This window comes from Porites lutea, chromosome 13, assembly GCF_958299795.1.
Source record: "Porites lutea chromosome 13, jaPorLute2.1, whole genome shotgun sequence".
Classification (NCBI taxonomy): domain Eukaryota; kingdom Metazoa; phylum Cnidaria; class Anthozoa; order Scleractinia; family Poritidae; genus Porites; species Porites lutea.
In genome coordinates, this window is record NC_133213.1 from 18,381,030 (window position 1) to 18,400,526 (window position 19,497).

The window sequence follows — 19,497 nt, forward strand, 5'->3', positions numbered from 1 at the left end:
ATTACACATTGTCAATTGAATTTTGAGTTGTGGATGAACTTCATTCCTATTTAAGTGTAAGCTTTTAAATGAAAGCTACTGAGCAGAACTTGCCTATGGTAATGTTTGTTTTGCCTACTTAACTTTTGAAAAAGCTACTGAGCTGTACCTTCCTGTGGTATTGTTTATTATGCTGTACAAGGTGATTCTAACTTTTGAGTCTGTGGATGAAATCCTAAAGTGTGACCATTCAAATGAAAGCTACTGAACAGTACTTTCCTGTGGTATTGTACATGTTTATTATGCTGTACAAGGTGGTTCTAACAAGTGTCTAACTTTTGAGGCTGCGGATGACTGAAATCCGTGAGTGTGACCATTCAAATTAAAGCTATTGAGCAGTGCTTTCCTGTAGTATTGTTTAATGTACTGTACAAGGTGATTCTAACTCTTGAGTCTGTGGATGAAATCCGTAAGTGTGACCATTCAAATGAAAGCTATTTAGCAGTGCTTTCCTGTGGTACTGTTCTCTATGCTGTTTTGGGGTGTCAGTCTAACTTTTAAGGCTGTGGATGAAATCCTTACAAGTGTGACCATTCAAACTATGAAAGCTACTGAGCGGTACTTTCCTGTGGTCTTGTTTATTATACCATTCAAATGAACGCTACCGAGCAGTAATTGCCTGCAGTACTGTTTATTATGCTGTATGAGGTGGTTCTAAATTTTTAAGCTGTGGATGAAATCCTAAAGCGCGAGCTTACAAATTAAAGCTACTTAGTTGCTCCGGACCGAGCTGTACTTTCCAGTGGTGTTCTTTATTTATTACGTATAAAGTTATTTATCCTCTGCAAGGTGGTTCTAACTTTCAAGTCCCAAAGATGAAATGAATGAAACGCTTGATTTGTACCATTCAAGTCAGTAAAAAATAACGGCATTATATTGTTGCGGTAATATTTATTTTTTCTGTACATTGTAGTTCTAACTTTAATAAGTCTCTAGATGAAATCCTTGATGCCATGATTTAGTATAGCTCTTTTGCGACTTATAGATTTCTATAAATTTCTTTTTTACATCACTGAATATCCAAAACAATAATATTATGTTCATAATTTTCTATCGAAGTGGCCTACCACTGCCTATGGCGGTTTTCAGATGACCGGTCTCTGGGCTCAGTTATTCCAAACTTCTAAACAATTTCACTCCCATTGTTAGCTATTGTTGGCAACTATTACAGTAATTTGCCTTGCCGGTATCTTGACTAATTAAGCTTTGTTTATACGTCACCAGGTGTCCCCTGCTGGGAAACGGCCCGAAGGCTGCTCAACAAAGTGATAAGGATCCGATAAGTGGGCCTCTCAGGGGGCCGCTGAAATGACAATAATTAGCCTAATTAACATTGTGTTTATCAGTCATGTTTAATAATGTCATTTAATTAATACCTTGTTCTACAGTCAAACGTTCTCTTCCAACTAGAAAATTCAATATTCTGTGAGTTCACATAACCAGCAAGTTTGGTCCCACCGACATATCTTGTAATTAATTCTCTGTGAGTTTTTATCTGAAACGTTTGCTTTTCTGCCCGCAGATGAACAACACAGGGGTTGTATTATCTATAAAAATGGTTAGATACTGAAAACCGCATTGCTGTGAAGTCAAGCGATTCAGCATTGATAGACATAAACTACTTGTTTTACACAAACAAACTCCATGGAAGCTTCAGTATTGAATCGCAAAGCGTCCACCAAAAAGGTTCAAGACGTGGGATTTTCACGAGAATTTTTCCTGGACGTAATTCCAGCTCGTGTAGACCTTGTAGAGGAACCGAGCATACCAATGTATTCCTGGTTCATCGTGGGCAGAACAGCCTGGGAACAACCACTCGGCGAATCGCAGGGGCGCAAAGCTCCAGTGAGCTAGTTTAGCATCTGAAATCACAGCATAGCACGAACACAGCACATTATCCACTACAATTGTGCCCGTTTCCGTGAGCGGAGCGTACGCGCCCAAGTTTTGGGTTCTCATTACACTTACTATACGTCCAACTGTGAACTTCCCCAAAGCGGAACCGTTTTGCACATAAACAAAGTCATCCACTTTTAAGTCTCGTGCGTTTACCGTTGACTTCTGGCGCGTTGTTCTGTTTAGTTGATAGATCAAATGAGAGCCCGTAATTGTGACTTGAGCAGCGGGATTTTCAGTCTGAATTGAAACGTACTTTGTAGGCTTGTTAGGGTTGATATCGAGAAAAGTAACAACCTTGCTGTAGACTAATTTACCGCTGGAATCCATGCTCGCGACTTTGTCTCCGACTTGCAGATCTTTCATTGATTTAGTCCTTCCTCCTTCCAGCCGAACCAAAGAAGTTTCTGGAAAGCAACTCCCCTCTTCCCCCGCACCATCTGCAAAATTGAAGGGAATAAAAGGATATATATATATCTTTTTGCCTGAAAGAAACTGGAACGTTTCTCTTTTCCAGTAAACTAACACAGATATTTCAGTGCATGATATAAAATACCAGAAAAAACAATCACTATGAACAGTATAAAAACAGTACCGCACAACAGGCAAGATTAGCCAAGGGCAACCAACGTCAATTTTTGGAAAATACCTGTTCGGAGGACGATTTGAGATCTAGAATTTTCGAAACATTTTGTGAAATTTCTTGCTTGCCCGCCTCTCCTAGGATTTTCGAACACCTATAAAAATGGTATAATTGCCCATTTTTAACGGATATTTTACCCTAGAAAGGTCCCCTAGAATTTAGAAAATCACTTAATAGTTTGGTAACTGTGGGCGTCTGCTCAAAATTAAAAACAAGCAGAAAATCGGTTGTTTTTACAAATAAAGTCGGGAAGAATTCTCGATATTTTGTGAGCGTTTTTGATAAAAGAATTATTCCACTCGATAGCCAACACGCACTCGTGGAATAATTGTTCATTACAAATATAAATAGGCAGACTCCTCTCTGAGCGGACGGACACTGAGTCCCGGTCCCGTCGGCGCTCGTGTTGGAGAGAATTCACTTATGTCATTGGCTAAATAGCCTCGCCTGGCACCCACTGCACGCACGAGGAAACTGGGCCGACTTCTGGGACAGAAGATATTTTTGAGCGATGAAGCCTTTTCCCTCTTAACATGCCTTGACGATATAAAATTTGTATCGCTAGCTTCTTTACTCTCATAGAGACGGTTGGACTGAAAATTTGGGCGAAACCACCGCTCAAGAATGTGATAAGTCCACCTCTTGTTGGCGTGCGTCGCCGGCTCAGAACCGCCTTTGCTTAAGTTCCCTCGTCCAGTAATGATCCCAGAAACCATTGCGGTCCCCATTTCGGTTCCAGTTTTTTCTTCTCTATTCTAAAGTTGCGAATGCATTTACTTCAAGAACCTTAATTTACCAATCAAAACATGGTTTTCCCATGTTTTGATTGGTCAATTTTGTTTCTTGAGTTTTGCTTTTCGACTTTTAACACCAAGAGCTCATCAAGTCTAAATAAGGTGAATTACCAATTTTAACAGAAGCGTGGATGTAGCTTTTGCTTGCATAATTCACCCAATCAAAACCAGCTTTGTAAGCCATTTGCCCCAGTTCGCCTAACTTCCTTTTGTCTCTGTCATCCGTTGCTAGGTCCACGGCACGTCCTTCGTGGTGCAAAGAATGTGCAGTGTGATGCCTTCTTTTCTCAGCTGTATCATAGGCGCTGATGACTTTCAGTTTGACAACTTTTCCGCTTCCCTTAGAGCCCCATTTGGCTTTTACTGCCTTGGCAAGAGCATCAAGCTTCTCCTTACAATTCTGCAAATGCCATACGAGGCGAAAGTAAGTGAAACAAAATTCAATATGTTAGTGTGGAGATACTAGTTGTTCACCATTTACAAAACGTGTCCAGAAAATCGTTTGGAAGTTGAACGGAAGACGACTTTTTTTACCGTTTCAGCGGACGATTTCCAGGAGCAACGTTATATCTGAAAAGCTAGTTCTGTTTTTCTGGTTGGAATGTTCCTAACGGAAATTCGAGTTCCATTTCTTCAAGGCCATCTTTGCATTTTTGATTACCACTTTCAGGCCTTCGCGGCCTTTTTGCGGCAAATGGAACTGATTTGGACGGTAAACACCATTCCGAGACGAAAATTTACCAATCCTGAATGTTGCTTAACATCTGCCCAAACCCAGGCGCGGATCTATGATTAATACTGACCGATTTCCTAAACGGGGGGCCGAGGGAGCAAGCGTCTAGGGGAGCCCCGGGAATTTTTTTTGATTTTTAAAGTCCCTAAAGTTCCCTTCATTTATCGGGTTTCTGTCGAATGCCCGGAAATTGGAAAAAGAAAACATTTGTCCAGACTATTTTCCAGAAAGTTCTATTATTGTTATTTTATTATTAAAAATGTTTATCGTGAAAAATCTGACCGATTTCCGTAAAACGGTGGAAACCGGTGTGGATCCGCGCCTGAAACCGTTTTGCTTAAGTAAATGGTAAACAAACCGGCCACTGTATTCGTAAAATGCGAATTCCAGTATAACGGTTTCACAGCGCGGATTTGTCCCTGCAAAATCCTTGGCCGTTGTTTCAACGATTTGCCTCGATATAATGGAATTTTTGCAAAAGGCTTCCCATGAACCTGCACCTAAACCTACACCTACAAAGGCAGTTAAATCTAAATCAGTTGCGTTCTGCAGCATTAAACTGCTGTCTAAAACTTGTTATAAAACTGAGACGAATAACTATGAAGTCCCTGCAAAATTTTCACAAAAACGTTGCCTCTTAGTTCAGGCCCTTAAAAAGGGGCCGTTAAGATACTACGACGGGAAATTTTTGACTTTTTAGGTACATTTTGCACTTTTTGGTACGTTTTCTTGCTGTCTACTCCTCAGTTTTAACTTACTTCGTAACAAAGTTCCCCAGTGAGACGTTTCTGATGAAATGCGTGAACACAGAATAGCAGCGGTGGTAATTGTCTTTCTGAACTTACACACGGTCCGTTAAAATCCAACTCCATGAAAATTTGCGTACATTTGAAAACTGGACAAATTGAAATAAAGGCGATAAAAGCGAAAAAAAAAGAAAACGCCATCGCAATCACGAAATCAAGCTGTGCAAGAGGAACTATATCAAACACTAGAAGGAGTGTTTTCATCGTTGTGAAACACCAAGAAGTGTTTTAAATGAACTCGGTGGGAATCGACTTCAAGGTAATTCGATCAGACAATAACGTAACCAGAAATACGTGTCTAAAATCTAAAAGAACGTTTTGTAAAGAAGTAATCACAAGCTTTTTCTTAAAAGGTATTTATTGCCCTTGTTTCTGTCATTTTGCAACGTATCGACAATTATGAAGACAAACTAGAACTGTTCAAGAACTTGTATTTTTTAGGACTTTTTATAAATCTCGAAAAAAATTATCAATGTGAATGATGTATAGAACCTTTTACCGTTGAGGAAGTCTCACAATCTTCTCTTAATGCGCAGAAGAGAATTCGCGAAATCGAATGATGAAATGACGTGTTAATTTCTTAATTCTCATGAATGGTCTGATCTTTCTGCAGGAGGTTTAGCAACTAAAGTTTTTTGACAAATCTAGCTTCAATTTACCGTGCCGATTTTAAAATGAATAGCCTAAAGTAGGTTTTTGGGAGAAAGGTCGTCGTTGGGTATCCCAGTTTTCCAGGTACTGTAAGAGGCTAAATTTCAAACATGGGAAATCAATTGTGGCTTTGCCGCTCGTTATTGATATAATATTCCCCAATTTGGTTTCCCGCCAGTACGTCAGGGATGGTATGATCACAAAATGGCTCTCTGAAGATTTGTGTTAACCTTGCAAGAATAGTGCAAGTACACTTGCTTATCCTCAAAATGACCTTTGAACTACAGGAAAAAAACCAAAAATTCACTTTCCAAGGTGTAAGTAAAATTACTTCATGATTGTTAACAGATTTTTTCCCTGATGACATTGGCAAACTGAAAACGTTTGGCCCGTTTTGTAATAACTCGACCCGTCTTCAGACAATTCAAGTAGCTTTCATGTAGTCTACTAGTATCATGCAAGAGAAATATTGTCCTCTCTGGCTTCAAGGTAACTTCGATTTTAGCAGGACCAAGCCTCTCTGTTAACCAGGGATTTCCACGAACACTTTCACCCCGGGAATCTCACTTCCAGGGCGAATGATGGAGTCTGCTTACTTGCAGGGTTGTTCTAACTTTTGACTTTCTGAATGAAATCATATGTTTTACCTTTCAAATGAATTCCGGCTTAAACGGTACTTTCACATGATGCTATTTTTTTCTCAGCTTTTCACAAAATGAAATTCACATCTTGACATTACCCAACTCTGTGGGAGTGTCATGGTTTATACAAACGCGTCCGTTGGATTCTCAATCAGTACTAAATCTTGGCAACTCTTCCCTTTTAAGTTCACAGAATGGACTCAGTCTAAAATACTCAATTATAATTATAGCATTTATTTTTATATATATATACCTTGGTCATTCGTCTTTCATCTCCGTTCTTTTTCTCATCCTTAAACACAATATCTGGGTCGTAGTTTTCCGATAGCGCTTTGAACTCATCGCTTCCTCTTATGACTACACCAGTGTAAGGCCCACTAGCTTCATTCGATGTTTCTTCTACATCAGGGACACGTTCCTTCTGTTGCAACGGGTCGCTGCGTCTTCTAGTGTCGATGGCTGTTCTTCCCGGCCCGCAAGCCATCAGTAATCCACCAGCAGAAATGATCATTGCAAAAATCAAATGAAGTCGGGGTACCAAACGCCTGGAAGACATGGGCGTGTATTGTGAGCGCCGCATCTGTAGACTTCGTTCTTCAGCCTTGTACTAAGAAACGTTTGCCAAACGTTCGTCCTAATGTTTTCAGACTTCACCGACCTGCCGTTTACTCTTATAAGGAGAAATAAAAAATATTCGTTAGTCTAGAGTTTTCTCGGTTGATATTGCCTCTTTTTGAATGTTTTAAGCACCGTGAGAGCCGGGCTGTAAGCGCTAAGCTAATATGTTCTAACATGTCAATGACAAATCGCGTTCGGTAAAATAAGAATCCTAAGACAATGCATTTAACAATAAAACAACATAGACAGAACGCAAGCTCTAATCAGTTCAAAGCGGCCGATCTGTTGGCGATTAAGCGCAAAAGATAAGGCCCTGCCTGGGCGATACCTGCTCATCCAAGATCTATATCGTTGGATAACTTAAAGCAGACCTACCGGATCTGTTTGGCAAACTTCTCTTCATCGTAAGAATTGTCAGGTACAAGCGTTTCTCGATCAAGTTTTAGAGCCCTCGGGGTTACTTTCAGGAGCTCGCTGGACCCCCGTAGGTATTGTGTTCTTGGTGGATAAAATCTGCAACCACAACTCCACCTTAGAAAAGAAAATAAAACACACAAATTCAGCGAGCCGAGCAAGAGTCAGTACACTGTCAGTGGGGAGTCATTAGGAGCTACACAATGCACAGTTGCTTTATAATCATCAGTTTTGTTAATTTGTCGGCTTCATGGCTTGAATGGTAGTTTTACTAAAAGGTTTTTTTCATCTAATTAGCAAGATGGAGTTGCTTCGTGTCTCAGTCCACCTGGGAATCGTTAAAGGTAGTTATCGCTTCGCCTGGTTAAACGGATGACGTCTGTCTTTCTCCTAATCGGCTCGAAATTAACCCGTTGAACATTTAAGTCCACAAACACGAAAAAATATCTCAAATCTTCTTAATAAAGATTGGTATTAAGAAAACAGAAAAAAAAATTGCTGTCCACAGAGAATTTCTACTGACTTCATAGCGGCTTTCGTTTTCATCGGTTTTTAGATACTATGGGTAAATGGTCAGTTGCTCATTTTCAGAACAACACAAGTTACAATAAAAGAAAGTACTGCTCAGTAGCTTTGATTTGAATGGTCACGCTTTATCCACTGACTCAAAGGCTATAAACAACTATTCAAAATAATAAACATAACCACAGGCAAGAATTTCCCGCGCTTTTGGTCATGCTTATACATGTACATCGATATACAAGTAAGACAGCTTTCACGGGTAGCAACATTAGTAGCTTTTGAGAAGTTACACTTTTGGGATTTTGTTTACAGACCACCTCGCACAGCATAATTAACAGTACGACGGCACTAGGTAACTTTCATTTGAAATGGTCATAGCTTAGGATTTTATTCACAGAATCAAAAGTTAAAACCACTCTGTACATAGGAGCACAAACTAAGCCGAGCACTGTTTATAGTACTACGCCGAAGTGCTGTTCATTGCCGCCGCGGCTTTGAACTGTATGATGATGACACCTAAATAGTTCATTCACTGCTTTGTCAACAGTTACTAAGTAAAGTAGCCTTGTGCAGTATCACTAGAGTCACTACAGGTTTTTGCAACTAAACCGACCATCTTAGGTACTACAGAACCTCACTGAAATACAGAATTTAGAGCCACTTTGTATCACCTGAAACTTGACTGTTCCAAGCTATGAGAAGACAAGTACAGTTTATAAAAGCGAAATGGAACTTTTCAGACAGATTTTCAGTGCGAATTTTAGATAAAAGGAAACATATTTCAGACTGCAGCAGATCCTTCAATCCCGAAGTGAATAATTATGAAGTCCCAGTGGCACCCAACGAGAATATAGTTCAAAACCACTTAAACTAGCATTGTTGAACGTGTTTTAGTATTTAAACGGTAGATAAAGGCATATTTTTATCCCTAGGAATTTTTCATCTGTTCGTGTTTCCTATCTGAAAGTCTAGTGATCCGAAAATTATAGGGATCAAAACTTACCTTTTCGAAAATTTCAGCTAGAAAAAAGGCTCCCGAAAATTCTAGGTGACCTGCTTAGGGAAAAATCTGTTAAAAATGGGCAATTATACCATTTTTGGGGGGTTCGAAAATCCTAGGAGAGGCAGGAGAGCAAGAAATTTAACAACAAATGTTCCGAAAATTCTAGATCTCGAACAGATATTTTCCAAAACTCGTCGTTGGGTGCCCCTGAAGTCCGTAAGTGCGGTCCTAATTTTTGTTTAAGTGGACGAAATTCTTTATATTGTCACCATTAAAATAAAACCTCTTTGGCAACACCTTCAGGTAGTGAAATTTGTTTTTCAGCGTTTTCCAAAATGAAATTTTGAATTTCTGTTTAATTTTGAGTTTTTCAAAATTTTTTTCCCCAACTTTGAGTCACTTTTGGGAGTGAAGTGGTTAAAACATTTTGCAACTGAGCTGTTGATCACCAGGATTAACGTCAATTACACCCACTCAGACCTTTCTACTTCTCAGTAAACCGATTTTACAAAACGAATATGGGCGGAGTTTTCTACACTAGAAGCAAATTTCAACATTTACAGATCGCAATCAGTGATTTATAATCGCCTTAACCATTTCACCCTAAATTTGCGATCTAGATGGTTCCTGATATGATCTCGTCTCGAAAGTGGAGAAAAACGCTTTGTGGTCTGAAATTCTTTTTATTGTAAAATGTTGGACGGCGGGTTCACGAAAGTTGCATCGTTGCACAAATCAGTTCGCATTTGCTTTCACTTAGTGGAGTCTGCATGACTTTCATCGTTTTTGCTCAGTCGGGGGCGATTTGAATCCTCGACCCCTGAAATAGTCTCGGGGATTTTCGTTGTTTCTTTTGAAAGAAAAGGAATGCGTGTTCTCTCTCATCCCCTGAATTCTAAAGAGAAAACGGCAGATCGTGATTCAATAATTTGTTCAATGGCGCCATGAAATATCACAATAATATTGGACGCGTTGTCGCTCTATTTCTAGGTCCGAGTTCAACGAGGTCGCGTTTCTCAGCCAAGAAACTTTGCTCCACCTTGTCACTCCTCACCCAGCGGGCCGGTTTTTTCAAAGCTGGGTTAAGATAACCCAGGGGTAGTGCGAAATTTGAATTCAGATATAAAAGCTTACAAAGCAAATTTAGTTCAATTCTTTTTGTCTACAATTTGGCTAAGATGCTCTAAAACGAATGGGGAAAATCATTCTACGGAATACTTTAGAATAAAGAGAAAAAGGAAAACCGGATTAAAATTCAACCACGGGTTAGCGCTAATCAGCCCTCGCGTTAAACTACTAGGTCAGGTTTATAAATAGGTACTGCTGGTACTGTCGATAAACTGCCTGTGGTAACCTCAGGAAACGTGGAGGCGGGGAGGTTGGGGGATATAGCCACCGCAATAATTTTGCCGCCGTTTGAAATGTTTCTACGAGTAAACAGCATGCTCTTCGGCTGACAAACATTCGTTTACAATGCGGATATTAAAAAATGTTAAACTGTATCAATATATTTTTGTATATATAAGTTAACCTTCTTTAAAAGATGATCCACCGGCTAATAATTTTGTGACGTTGTTTACTCTATTAAAGATTTCTATCATTATCATGGTCAGAAATGCCTTTTCTCATAAACACTATGAGCAAAATTTCATGAAATTAAATTTGTCGCAAATGCACCCCAAAACGCTGGAAATCTCATTTCTGAAAGTCTTTATTTCAAAATTTCTCAGGGGAGAATACCATCGGTCCCCCTAATTATTCCCGCCTTCGCGCGGTCGTTAATCAGCTCCCCATTTCCTATTAGTTCTCTGCAGTTCCTGAACCGTGCGATAAACTAGCATCTTGTCCAGTGGGGTTGACAATTCTACTAGGTGCTTCATGCGGCAGAAAACGGGTCAAGCGTCTGCGTTGTTTAATTCAGCTCAGTTCTTTTCACTGCATTTCCTCTCAATAGTTTCACTGATGCTAAGTTACAGACTTTATAGATTGTTGTTTACAGTAAACGATTGATTTCATATTAAAGTTTGAGTATGACAGCCAAGTGAACTATTTGGTTCTCTAGTTAGCCACCATAACACCAATTACGTTTAAAATATATACAGGCGAGGAACCGTAGATAACATGAGTGCGCCTTATCAGTTTAGGGCCAGTTTGTTATTGATATGTGAGAGTGTGTTGGGCTAAGGAAGTACAGCATTTAAGCTGAGTACATGGAAACCATATATAACTGTAGTATTGTGGAGCATAACACTAAATAATAAACATAATGATAATAGTAATGATGATGAAAATATAATAATAAAAATTATTTTTATTATCAATAATATTTTTAATATTATCAGTTATTATTATCATCAGTAATAATGATAATAATAATTATTATTTTTATTTTTATTATTATCAGACAATTACAATAATGATAATAAAATAGTAATTAATAACAATAGTTATAATACTGATAATAATAACAACTCATAATATTAATGATGGTTGTTTCAGTTCACTTACCATACAAACAAAAATAAAAATCTAATATAACTAATTACAATAATTTATTTCAATATTATTTATATAAATATTAACAAATGTTGGATATTAAAAAAATGCTTAATAGTACTTCTGAATCTGCGTAAAACAAGGGCTTGTGTCCACCCAACATGAGATATCTTTCAATCCTTAAATGCTTTACAAGGTAGTTTCATCTTTTAATTTTGAGGATTATAAAATCCTAAAGTGTGACCATCTGACGAAAGCTACTGAGCAGTACTTTCCTGTGGTACTGTTTATTATGCTGTTTAAGGTGGTTTTAACTTTTGAGTCTGTGGATCGGAAATCCCAAAGTGTGGTCATTTAGATGAAAGCTACTGAGCAGTACTGTCCCGTGGTACTGTTCATTATGCTGTACAAGGTAGCTCTAAATTTTGAGTCTGTGGCTGAAATCCTTAAGGTGTGGCCTTTCAAATGAAAACTACTACGCAGTACTTTCCTGTGGTACTGTATATTATGCTGTACGAGGTAGTTCTAAGTTTTGAGTCTGTGGATAAAATCCTAAAGTGTGACCATTCAAATGAAAGCTACTGAGTAGTACTTTCCTGAGGTACTGTTTATTATGCTGTTCAAGGTGGTTCTAACTTCTGAGTCTGTTGATGACATCCTAAAGTATGACCATTCAAATGAAAGCTACTGAGTAGTACTTTCCTGTGGTACTGTTTATTATGCTGTGTAAAGAGGTTCTTAGTTTAGTCGGTAGATCGGAAATCCGGTAGTGTGACCATTCAAAGAAAAGCTACTGCGCTGTACTTTCCTTAGTTAGCATTGAAATAAGGGGAAATCCAATACTTAGAAAGCCAAAAACTAACTTAAAGAGTTAAGAAATAAATTTCCGGTGATCTACAATCTTTAAAATAATCGTTTCCCTCTTTTAACCTCTTTCTTTCAGTAATCACTGCATTTTAAGTGATAAAAGTAATAATCGTCTCCGAAAAGTTAAAGAAAGCAAGTTATTGGAAAATATCATTAGTCTGGATAACAAACGAATTGTCTAACTGGGAAATGTCACGTTATTTGAAAATACAGTGCAATTTTGCAACAATGGAAACGTAAGAAAGTGAAACCAAAAAAAGTTTTTTCAGTTTTGTTAAAAAGTACTTAGAGACGTATTAGAAACTGTATACCGCACGGTGAAGGAACTTAGGTTGACGAAGTTAAGCGAACATCTTGAAGTTCTGTCAAGTTCAAGTTTTGTAAAACCCGTTTGCTTCCTTTTCGGAAGTATTTATTTCAAATCTACTTCTTTGTGATCTTTTTTTTTTTTTAGCTCACTTAAAGCCGTTTATTTTAGTAAAATGCACTTGCTCCGTTTTAGCTCTAACCTTATGACTAGAATTTCCGTGACTCTGTCCTGTGTCCATCAATGACCCGGATCACTGTAGAATCATGAGTTTTCATAAGATTTCCTTTTTCATTGAAACCCAGCCGGTCTGGGCCTTAAGGTTTTAAGCTACAGATTGTTCAATGGTTAAGTTTCTAAGTGACCAATCATTTATGTACTAAATGTAATGAAAACCGTTAAAGACTTTAGCCTTTCTAATGATGGTGTACTAAGCGAGAAAACGCTTATGTTCCATTCTTTTCATTTTCTCACGATACATTCACTCAATAGTCTGCTGGTTTCGCAGGTGATGGTGCTTAAGAAAACGTACTGCAACTCGTCAAGAGACTGGGATGGTGCCTATGAAACGTAAAGCTGTTATTAACACACAATTAGAGCAGAGCACCGCATTCTAACAGTGCAGCGTTTTAAGGTTAGAAATATGATGCTTTAGCGATGTCCCGTACTAGTTACAAGGTGAGGTCTTTCTAAACTTTAATTCAACAGATTGTCCTAAATCCCAAACACTTTCACATGCAGATTTTTTGACCATTAATATATTAACTATACACTCACATTGAACTCCTTCCTGCAGACACCTATTAAAAACTACTAGTAGTTCTCTATCACGGACAGTTCTCTTGGTTCAGAAGATTCATTAGTAGGGACTTCATGATCCCACGACTAGACGGCAACGAGAATGTCAGAAACAACAATAGATTTAGTTGGCAAAACAACAACTTTGCCCGTGCATCCTAATTTTTTTACATTTCTTTCCCGTTTTTGCACGACTACGACTTGAAATTGCCTAATTTTACTTTTTAGGAGGGACGTAAGCGACGACGAAATTTTATTTTCTTTCTAAACTGGAATGTGGTTCTTAGAAATTCAACTCCGGGAGGGTTCACCTACATTTGACAAAGTACGGTAAGTGAGTTGGAATAATCGCGATAAAGACCGGAAGAACGCAAATTCATTTTTAACGCAACGTTTTCGCTGCCGTCGCGTCTCCGGTTCGTTATGTCCCTGGTATAAACCAAAGGACGCCCTTGCAAAGCAGACACTTTGTCTCTCTGTTCCGTTTTTGCTGTCCTATTACGGATATGACCTTGTCAGAGCATAGTTTTTGTAGCTTAATGAGGTTAAATCAAGCAAAGAAAAAACTTGCAGATGCTTTTACAGTTTTTTTATAATTCCTCGTATTACGTTGCTAAATCTATGGTTTTTTTTATTATTAAATGGTAAAATTGAAGTTTTTTTTTTTTTTTTTGGAATTGCGTGTAGTATTTAGGGAGAGGTTTAAATGTGATATTATCATGCACAGCATAAGTTTTAGTGGTCCAATAATTCCTTATATATAAAGAAAAATCAGACATGTCTTATGTCAGACGTGGCGAAAAAACGATGTCATTCATACTGTACGAGCAAATACTGTGGCTCTGTTCAAAACGAAGAAAAGGACTAAAGAAATAATGATGTCATAAGATTAATAATGTGCTGTTAATCACATCAAGATAGAAACCTCAGAGGGTCATGAACAGGAATTCGTCAAGTCAGTGCAAATTCAGTGAAGAACGTATTTCATATTGATTTTGGAGAAACGGACGAGACCTATACCACACATTTAGAGGTAAAGAAAGCAGTAAGAAATGTCATTTTTTTTCAAAATTTACTTGTAATGTAATAAGACAGCGTCATGAACAGAAGTTTATCAAGGCAGTGTAACTGTTGAAAACTGATTTCAAATTGTTAAGTGAAAAACTTAAGTGAAGGGAGAGATAATTCACGGAAAATTTAGAGCTAAAGCGGAAAACCGTTAAGCTGTTATAAGAAATCAGTCGACTTAATTTTAGTTAGTAAGTTGGTATATAACGAAAATATAAAATGTAGCGGAGGGAAGTTTTGGGCAAACACAGGACGGGGTTGAAATCTCTGCAAGACTTGCGCCCTTTTCAAATACGATGTTGAAATTGTACGCAGCCAGAAGAAATGAATTATGGAGGTATTGTTAGTTGTGCTTCTTTAGTTGGGAAAAGGTAACACTGTAGATGTTCGTCAATCACGTTTAATGGCCGATGAAATAGAAGTAACGTTGTACTAAAACCATCTGATTGTCAACAAGTCCTTCCATGGTCATTAACTAAGAAACAACGGTTATGCTGTATTCTAAATAACAATGAAAGATATGCATTATTAAAATCTACACCCAAAAGGTACCGTATGCGCTAGCCATCCAGAAAATTTTTCGTAGAATTCAAGCGCACGTCTTTCTTAGACATGATGACAAACCCTCGACAGTCAGCCCTCGCTTTGCGAACACTCCGCTACAGCGGACACTCCGATGATACGGACAGCAGCTAAATCCCAAGCAAATTAATTTACAGACGTTTGACTAAAGTAAAGTCCGCTGTTACGGACTCTCCCGGCGCTAATGAGGACACTAACTCGAGGTCGCTACAGTGTCCGCCATAAAGGGACTTGACTCTATTTAGCGAAATAAGCTGTAATTATACTGCTTTGCTGCAGAGCTCAGAGTTAACAAAATAATTCATTGATCATCTTTAAGATGTAGTTGATATTTAAAATGCACTGACTTACGTTGTTCTGTTTGATTTCTTATGCTAAGCTTTTTGTCAGAGCCACAATGGAGGGCTTTTTAGTGGTCAGCTGCTTCAATCCAGGACGAAACACATTTTGCCCGAAGAATTCATAGAGTGATCGGAAAAATAGATCGATCAACTGTAATAATGAGTTGTTTCTTTAAGTACCCATTTGCAAGATGAATTGATGCTTCATGTGTGTGCAGATTTCAGTTTAACAGTCAAACTGGGGTAGAAAGAACTTGCTTCGACATATTTTTAGTGTGTTTTGTTAAAAGGTTCTTCATGCACTCACTTGCAATTCTTTTGAAAACACGTGCCTGCGTTCTGTGCTTCTGGTATTTCTTCTCCAAGGGTAAGTCCCAAATTATTCGTAAGGAAATGGCAGTATGTGGATCTCCTGCAACAGTTTAAAGGTTTTTGTGGGTAGCTTTTGATTCGTGTGATCAGCTAAGTGTTTTTTGTAACCTGATCGTCGATTTTGGCGGTTGGAGAGACTAAGAACTCAAACGATATGACAAGCCTCCACAGGTTATTTTTGAAACTCTTTAAATGCATAGTTCTTAAAAATAACGTAATAATAAAACGACGAAATGTTCTGATATTTTACCTCTTGAAGTGATAACTAGACGAGAAGTGGACCCAATATTGTGCGATAATTGTCACTCCAGAGCCTTCGTAAAGACCCTCTCAAGAATGGGGCGTTTTTCGAATTCCGCGAAATCTTTGTATCAAAAGTATCCAAAGTGAACACTCTCAAAAACTACTAAATTTCGTTTTCTAAAATCCCTAGAAATAAAAAGAACATAGCATGAAGATGTCCTGCTAGAGAAGTTTTATCTCAATGGTTACAATATAAGATTTCGTCGTCAGATTCAAGAGTTAAAATGTAAACGCCTCTCATAGTACATGTACCTTAGTTGGTTAAAAGCCCGGCCAGTTTTGACAGTTCATTGCTGGCTTGTGCACGAAGCTACAAGAAGCAATCGATTTGTAGCGACTACTTATTTAACAGGCAATGTTTCAGTATAGACATGAGACACATCGTTCCGCCCTTGTTTTTTCATTCTCGGAGTAACAGATATTTCAAAAGTTCTCTACCGGTCAAATAAACAAATTAAAGGTGCTTTAAAACCCAATACCAGCATCCTTAAGTTCTCATCAGGGTCACCTGCGACGGCTTTATCCCAGGTGCATTAAAAACCTGTTTTATATAGGCTATCTAGATTGTTTTTAAACCTCTGCAGATGTATTCAAAGTCGGCGTTATAAATTTTTTATATGCACAGTCACTCTAGGAAAACTTAAGCCTTTTTGAATTTATAAGGACTTTATTATTTTTCCGACATATGGACGCGCTTTAAAGGTTGACGAAAACGTGAAATTTTCTCCGTCACTACATTCGCCCTAGCAGAAAACTTTTAGGGGTCCTTTTTCTAGTGAATAAAAAAAATGCCAACTTCTGAACATCGTAGGAAAGTTAATAAAGAAACTTCGAAAATCTTAGGTGAATGGAACGGACGGTCCTCTAAAATTTTTACTCTTTTTCGATAGATAGACATTTCTGTATAAAATTCGTTCCTTCGAACAGGTGTTTTACAGAAAGCCGTCGTTGGTTCCTCTTTCGTGTGCTTTCTTTGTGTGATTGAAGTAGTAGTATTTGGGAAAAAGTTAGTTTTTTATGTCACTTCTAGAGGTTTAAAGACATAATCACCCTCTAAGATATCTGAATCGTTAATTTGAAACAATCTCAAAGGTCGAAGGAGATTAGTCAATATTTTTAAAACTTTAATCTGAAACAGTATTTTGAAGTGCAAAAATTCCTTTCTTACAAATTATTGAAAAAAATGTTTAATCCTTTTTAGTTTTCTAATAGTTTATTCTTCTTCAGTTCCGGCCTTTTTTTGGACGTTTGTTCGCCACATCGTTAGCTCCTTGTTCGACAGCGAAGATTCCTTGAATTATTTCGTACTTTTGTACGTTAATTCCTACCTGTATTAACCCGATTAGAAAAGGAATCAGAAGTGAGGTGATTTAACAGAATGTGAATTGCGTGAGAAAGACCTATAAAAACTTGAGTTGCGCATACAAACCGTCGTTTTTATTCAGTTTAACAGCACAAAATATAAGGTTAACGAGTATTAGGTGAAGTTCTCAAGGAAAAGCAAAGAACTCGAAACTTCTTTAATAAAGTACCCGCGATTGACTTATACCTGTAAATTCTTTTTTCGCGTGTTCGTTGACTATGTTTCCTTTGGCGGGCTAAGAAGTACTGCTGCAAATTTAGGAGAGGCGCGTGCGTGGCACGAAACGTACTTTGACCTCTTGAAGGAAAATCAAACTGCGGAAAATTTACAGAAACGAAACATGAAACCCTGTTCAAGGGGAACCAGTAATGTAACATGGGTTTAAACAGGTCAATCTCTGTTTTTTTCCCCTTTACATCGACATTCAAATTCACAAAACAAAACGTCGTTAAATTATTCGTTAGTACGTTTATTAGGTACTTAAAGGTTCTATTCAGTCGTAGGGTCCTTTGCTTTTAGTTATCCCATATGGACGGACCTCGATACCAAAAAGAACGCCTATTCTGATACCTTACCCCACCTAACTTCTAGCGTTGATATGAGAACGTTTAAAACCAAAGGGCCAAATCACATTATTTAAAGTGAATTATAATTGTATAACGTGTAACGAGCGAAATTCACCGTTTTACCTTAAGAGGAAGCAATCAAATAATACTTGTTGTTTGCAACTAAATGAATTTTATTTCCTTGAATACTTAAATTCTTTGTTCAGTAAAGCTTAGCTCCTCTATTTGTTAAGTTTTGGGGGTTCAGTAGTAGCATTAAAAAAAGGTTCCACTTCAAAAGCGTTCCGGAAATCAGATTGGGTCTTTTACCATAGCTGTCCTCTAAAAAGGAGAGAGATTAATGTGGCGAAGCGTTCCTTTTAAGAAAGAGAGGGACCTTTTTCCTGCGAACTCAAGAGGGCTAAGTGCCTTGAAATTTATAGTGGCACAACCTTTTAGTGGCACAAGCTGTTCACGTGCAGTGAAAATCCGCGAACAGTTTTCTTTTCCTGTCGTCTGGAAAACACCAAGGTGAAAATTGATCGGTGTCATTCCTAGGTAAATCAAGAAACGTATCATCCATAATGATAAAGTTGAAACACCGTTTTTGTGATGATCACACGGGGGCACCCAACGACGGTTTCCTCCTAAACATTTTAATTCACTTTTTAGGCTATCCAGAGTACTTGTAGATCTGTAGAAATGAATTCTGATACTGTAGGCGCTATGAAATTTGTATGTGTTCGGTCATCCTAGGGCAACTTGAGTCTCTTCGACATTATTACACAGTAGTTTTCAAGGAGTTATAATAACTCCTCTAGTGGGGCTAATTTAACTCCTTACAGTGGAGTTATTTTTTGGGGAGTTGTTTTAACTCCAAAAAGGAGTTTAAAAAACTCTTTTTCAAGAGTGAAAATTACCCCAAATTCTGAGTTAAATTAGGAGTTAAAATAACCCCAAAAAAGGGGTTATCCTGTAACTAAAATTTTCACCCCATTTTTGGAGTTATAATAAGTCCCTAAAAATTACGGTGTAGGGCTTCAGTATTGCTTCCCGAAAATTTTAATTGCAATTTACGTTCTACGAAAGTGAGAATTTTTGTAATTCCTCTCTCCAACGCATTTTTGAATCCGAGAATTTTAGGTTTCCTTTTTATGATGAAAAATAGACTAACCTGGGGAGTGAAAAGTGAAAAATTAAACTTCAGAAGGTCGTAGGGAATTTGTTAGATAAGCTTCGAAAATTGTACCTGAGTGGAACAGTCATCTTGAAATTTTTTAGCCGTCCTCGAGAAATAGAAAATTCCACACGAAAATACCACGGGAAAGTACTGCTCAGTAGCTTTCATTTGAATGGTTACACCGTAGGATTTCATCCACAGATTTAAAAGTTTGAACCACCTTGTACAGCATAATAAACAGTACCACAGGAAGTACTGCTCAGTAGCTTTCATTTGAATGGTCACACTTAAGGATTTCATCCACAGACTCAAAAGTTTGAACTACCTTGTACAGCGTAATAAACAGTACCACAGGAGATTACTGCTCAGTAGCTTTCATTTGAATGGTCACACTTTAGGATTTCATCCACAGACTCAAAAGTTAGAACTACCTTGTACAGCATAATAAACAGTATCACAGGAAAGTACTGCTCAGTAGCTTTCATTTGAATGGTCACACTTTAGGATTTCATCCA

At 37.9% G+C, this 19,497-nt stretch overlaps 1 protein-coding gene across 3 annotated transcripts in view; it reads right to left on the minus strand.

The window, feature by feature from the left end:
- Positions 1-870: 870 nt before the first annotated feature.
- The window catches only part of LOC140922718 (sonic hedgehog protein-like), a 37,324-nt gene continuing 18,697 nt past the window's right edge, over positions 871-19,497 (minus strand). For all 3 annotated transcript variants that reach the window (XM_073372726.1, XM_073372727.1, XM_073372729.1), the window contains 4 exons: positions 7,197-7,352; positions 6,457-6,873; positions 3,484-3,772; positions 871-2,375 (listed from right to left, as the gene is read on the minus strand). In XM_073372726.1, coding sequence (XP_073228827.1) covers positions 1,744-2,375; positions 3,484-3,772; positions 6,457-6,783 — 1,248 coding nt within the window. In that variant the 5' untranslated portion in view covers positions 6,784-6,873; positions 7,197-7,352 and the 3' untranslated portion in view covers positions 871-1,743. The remainder of the gene's footprint in view (positions 2,376-3,483; positions 3,773-6,456; positions 6,874-7,196; positions 7,353-19,497) is intronic.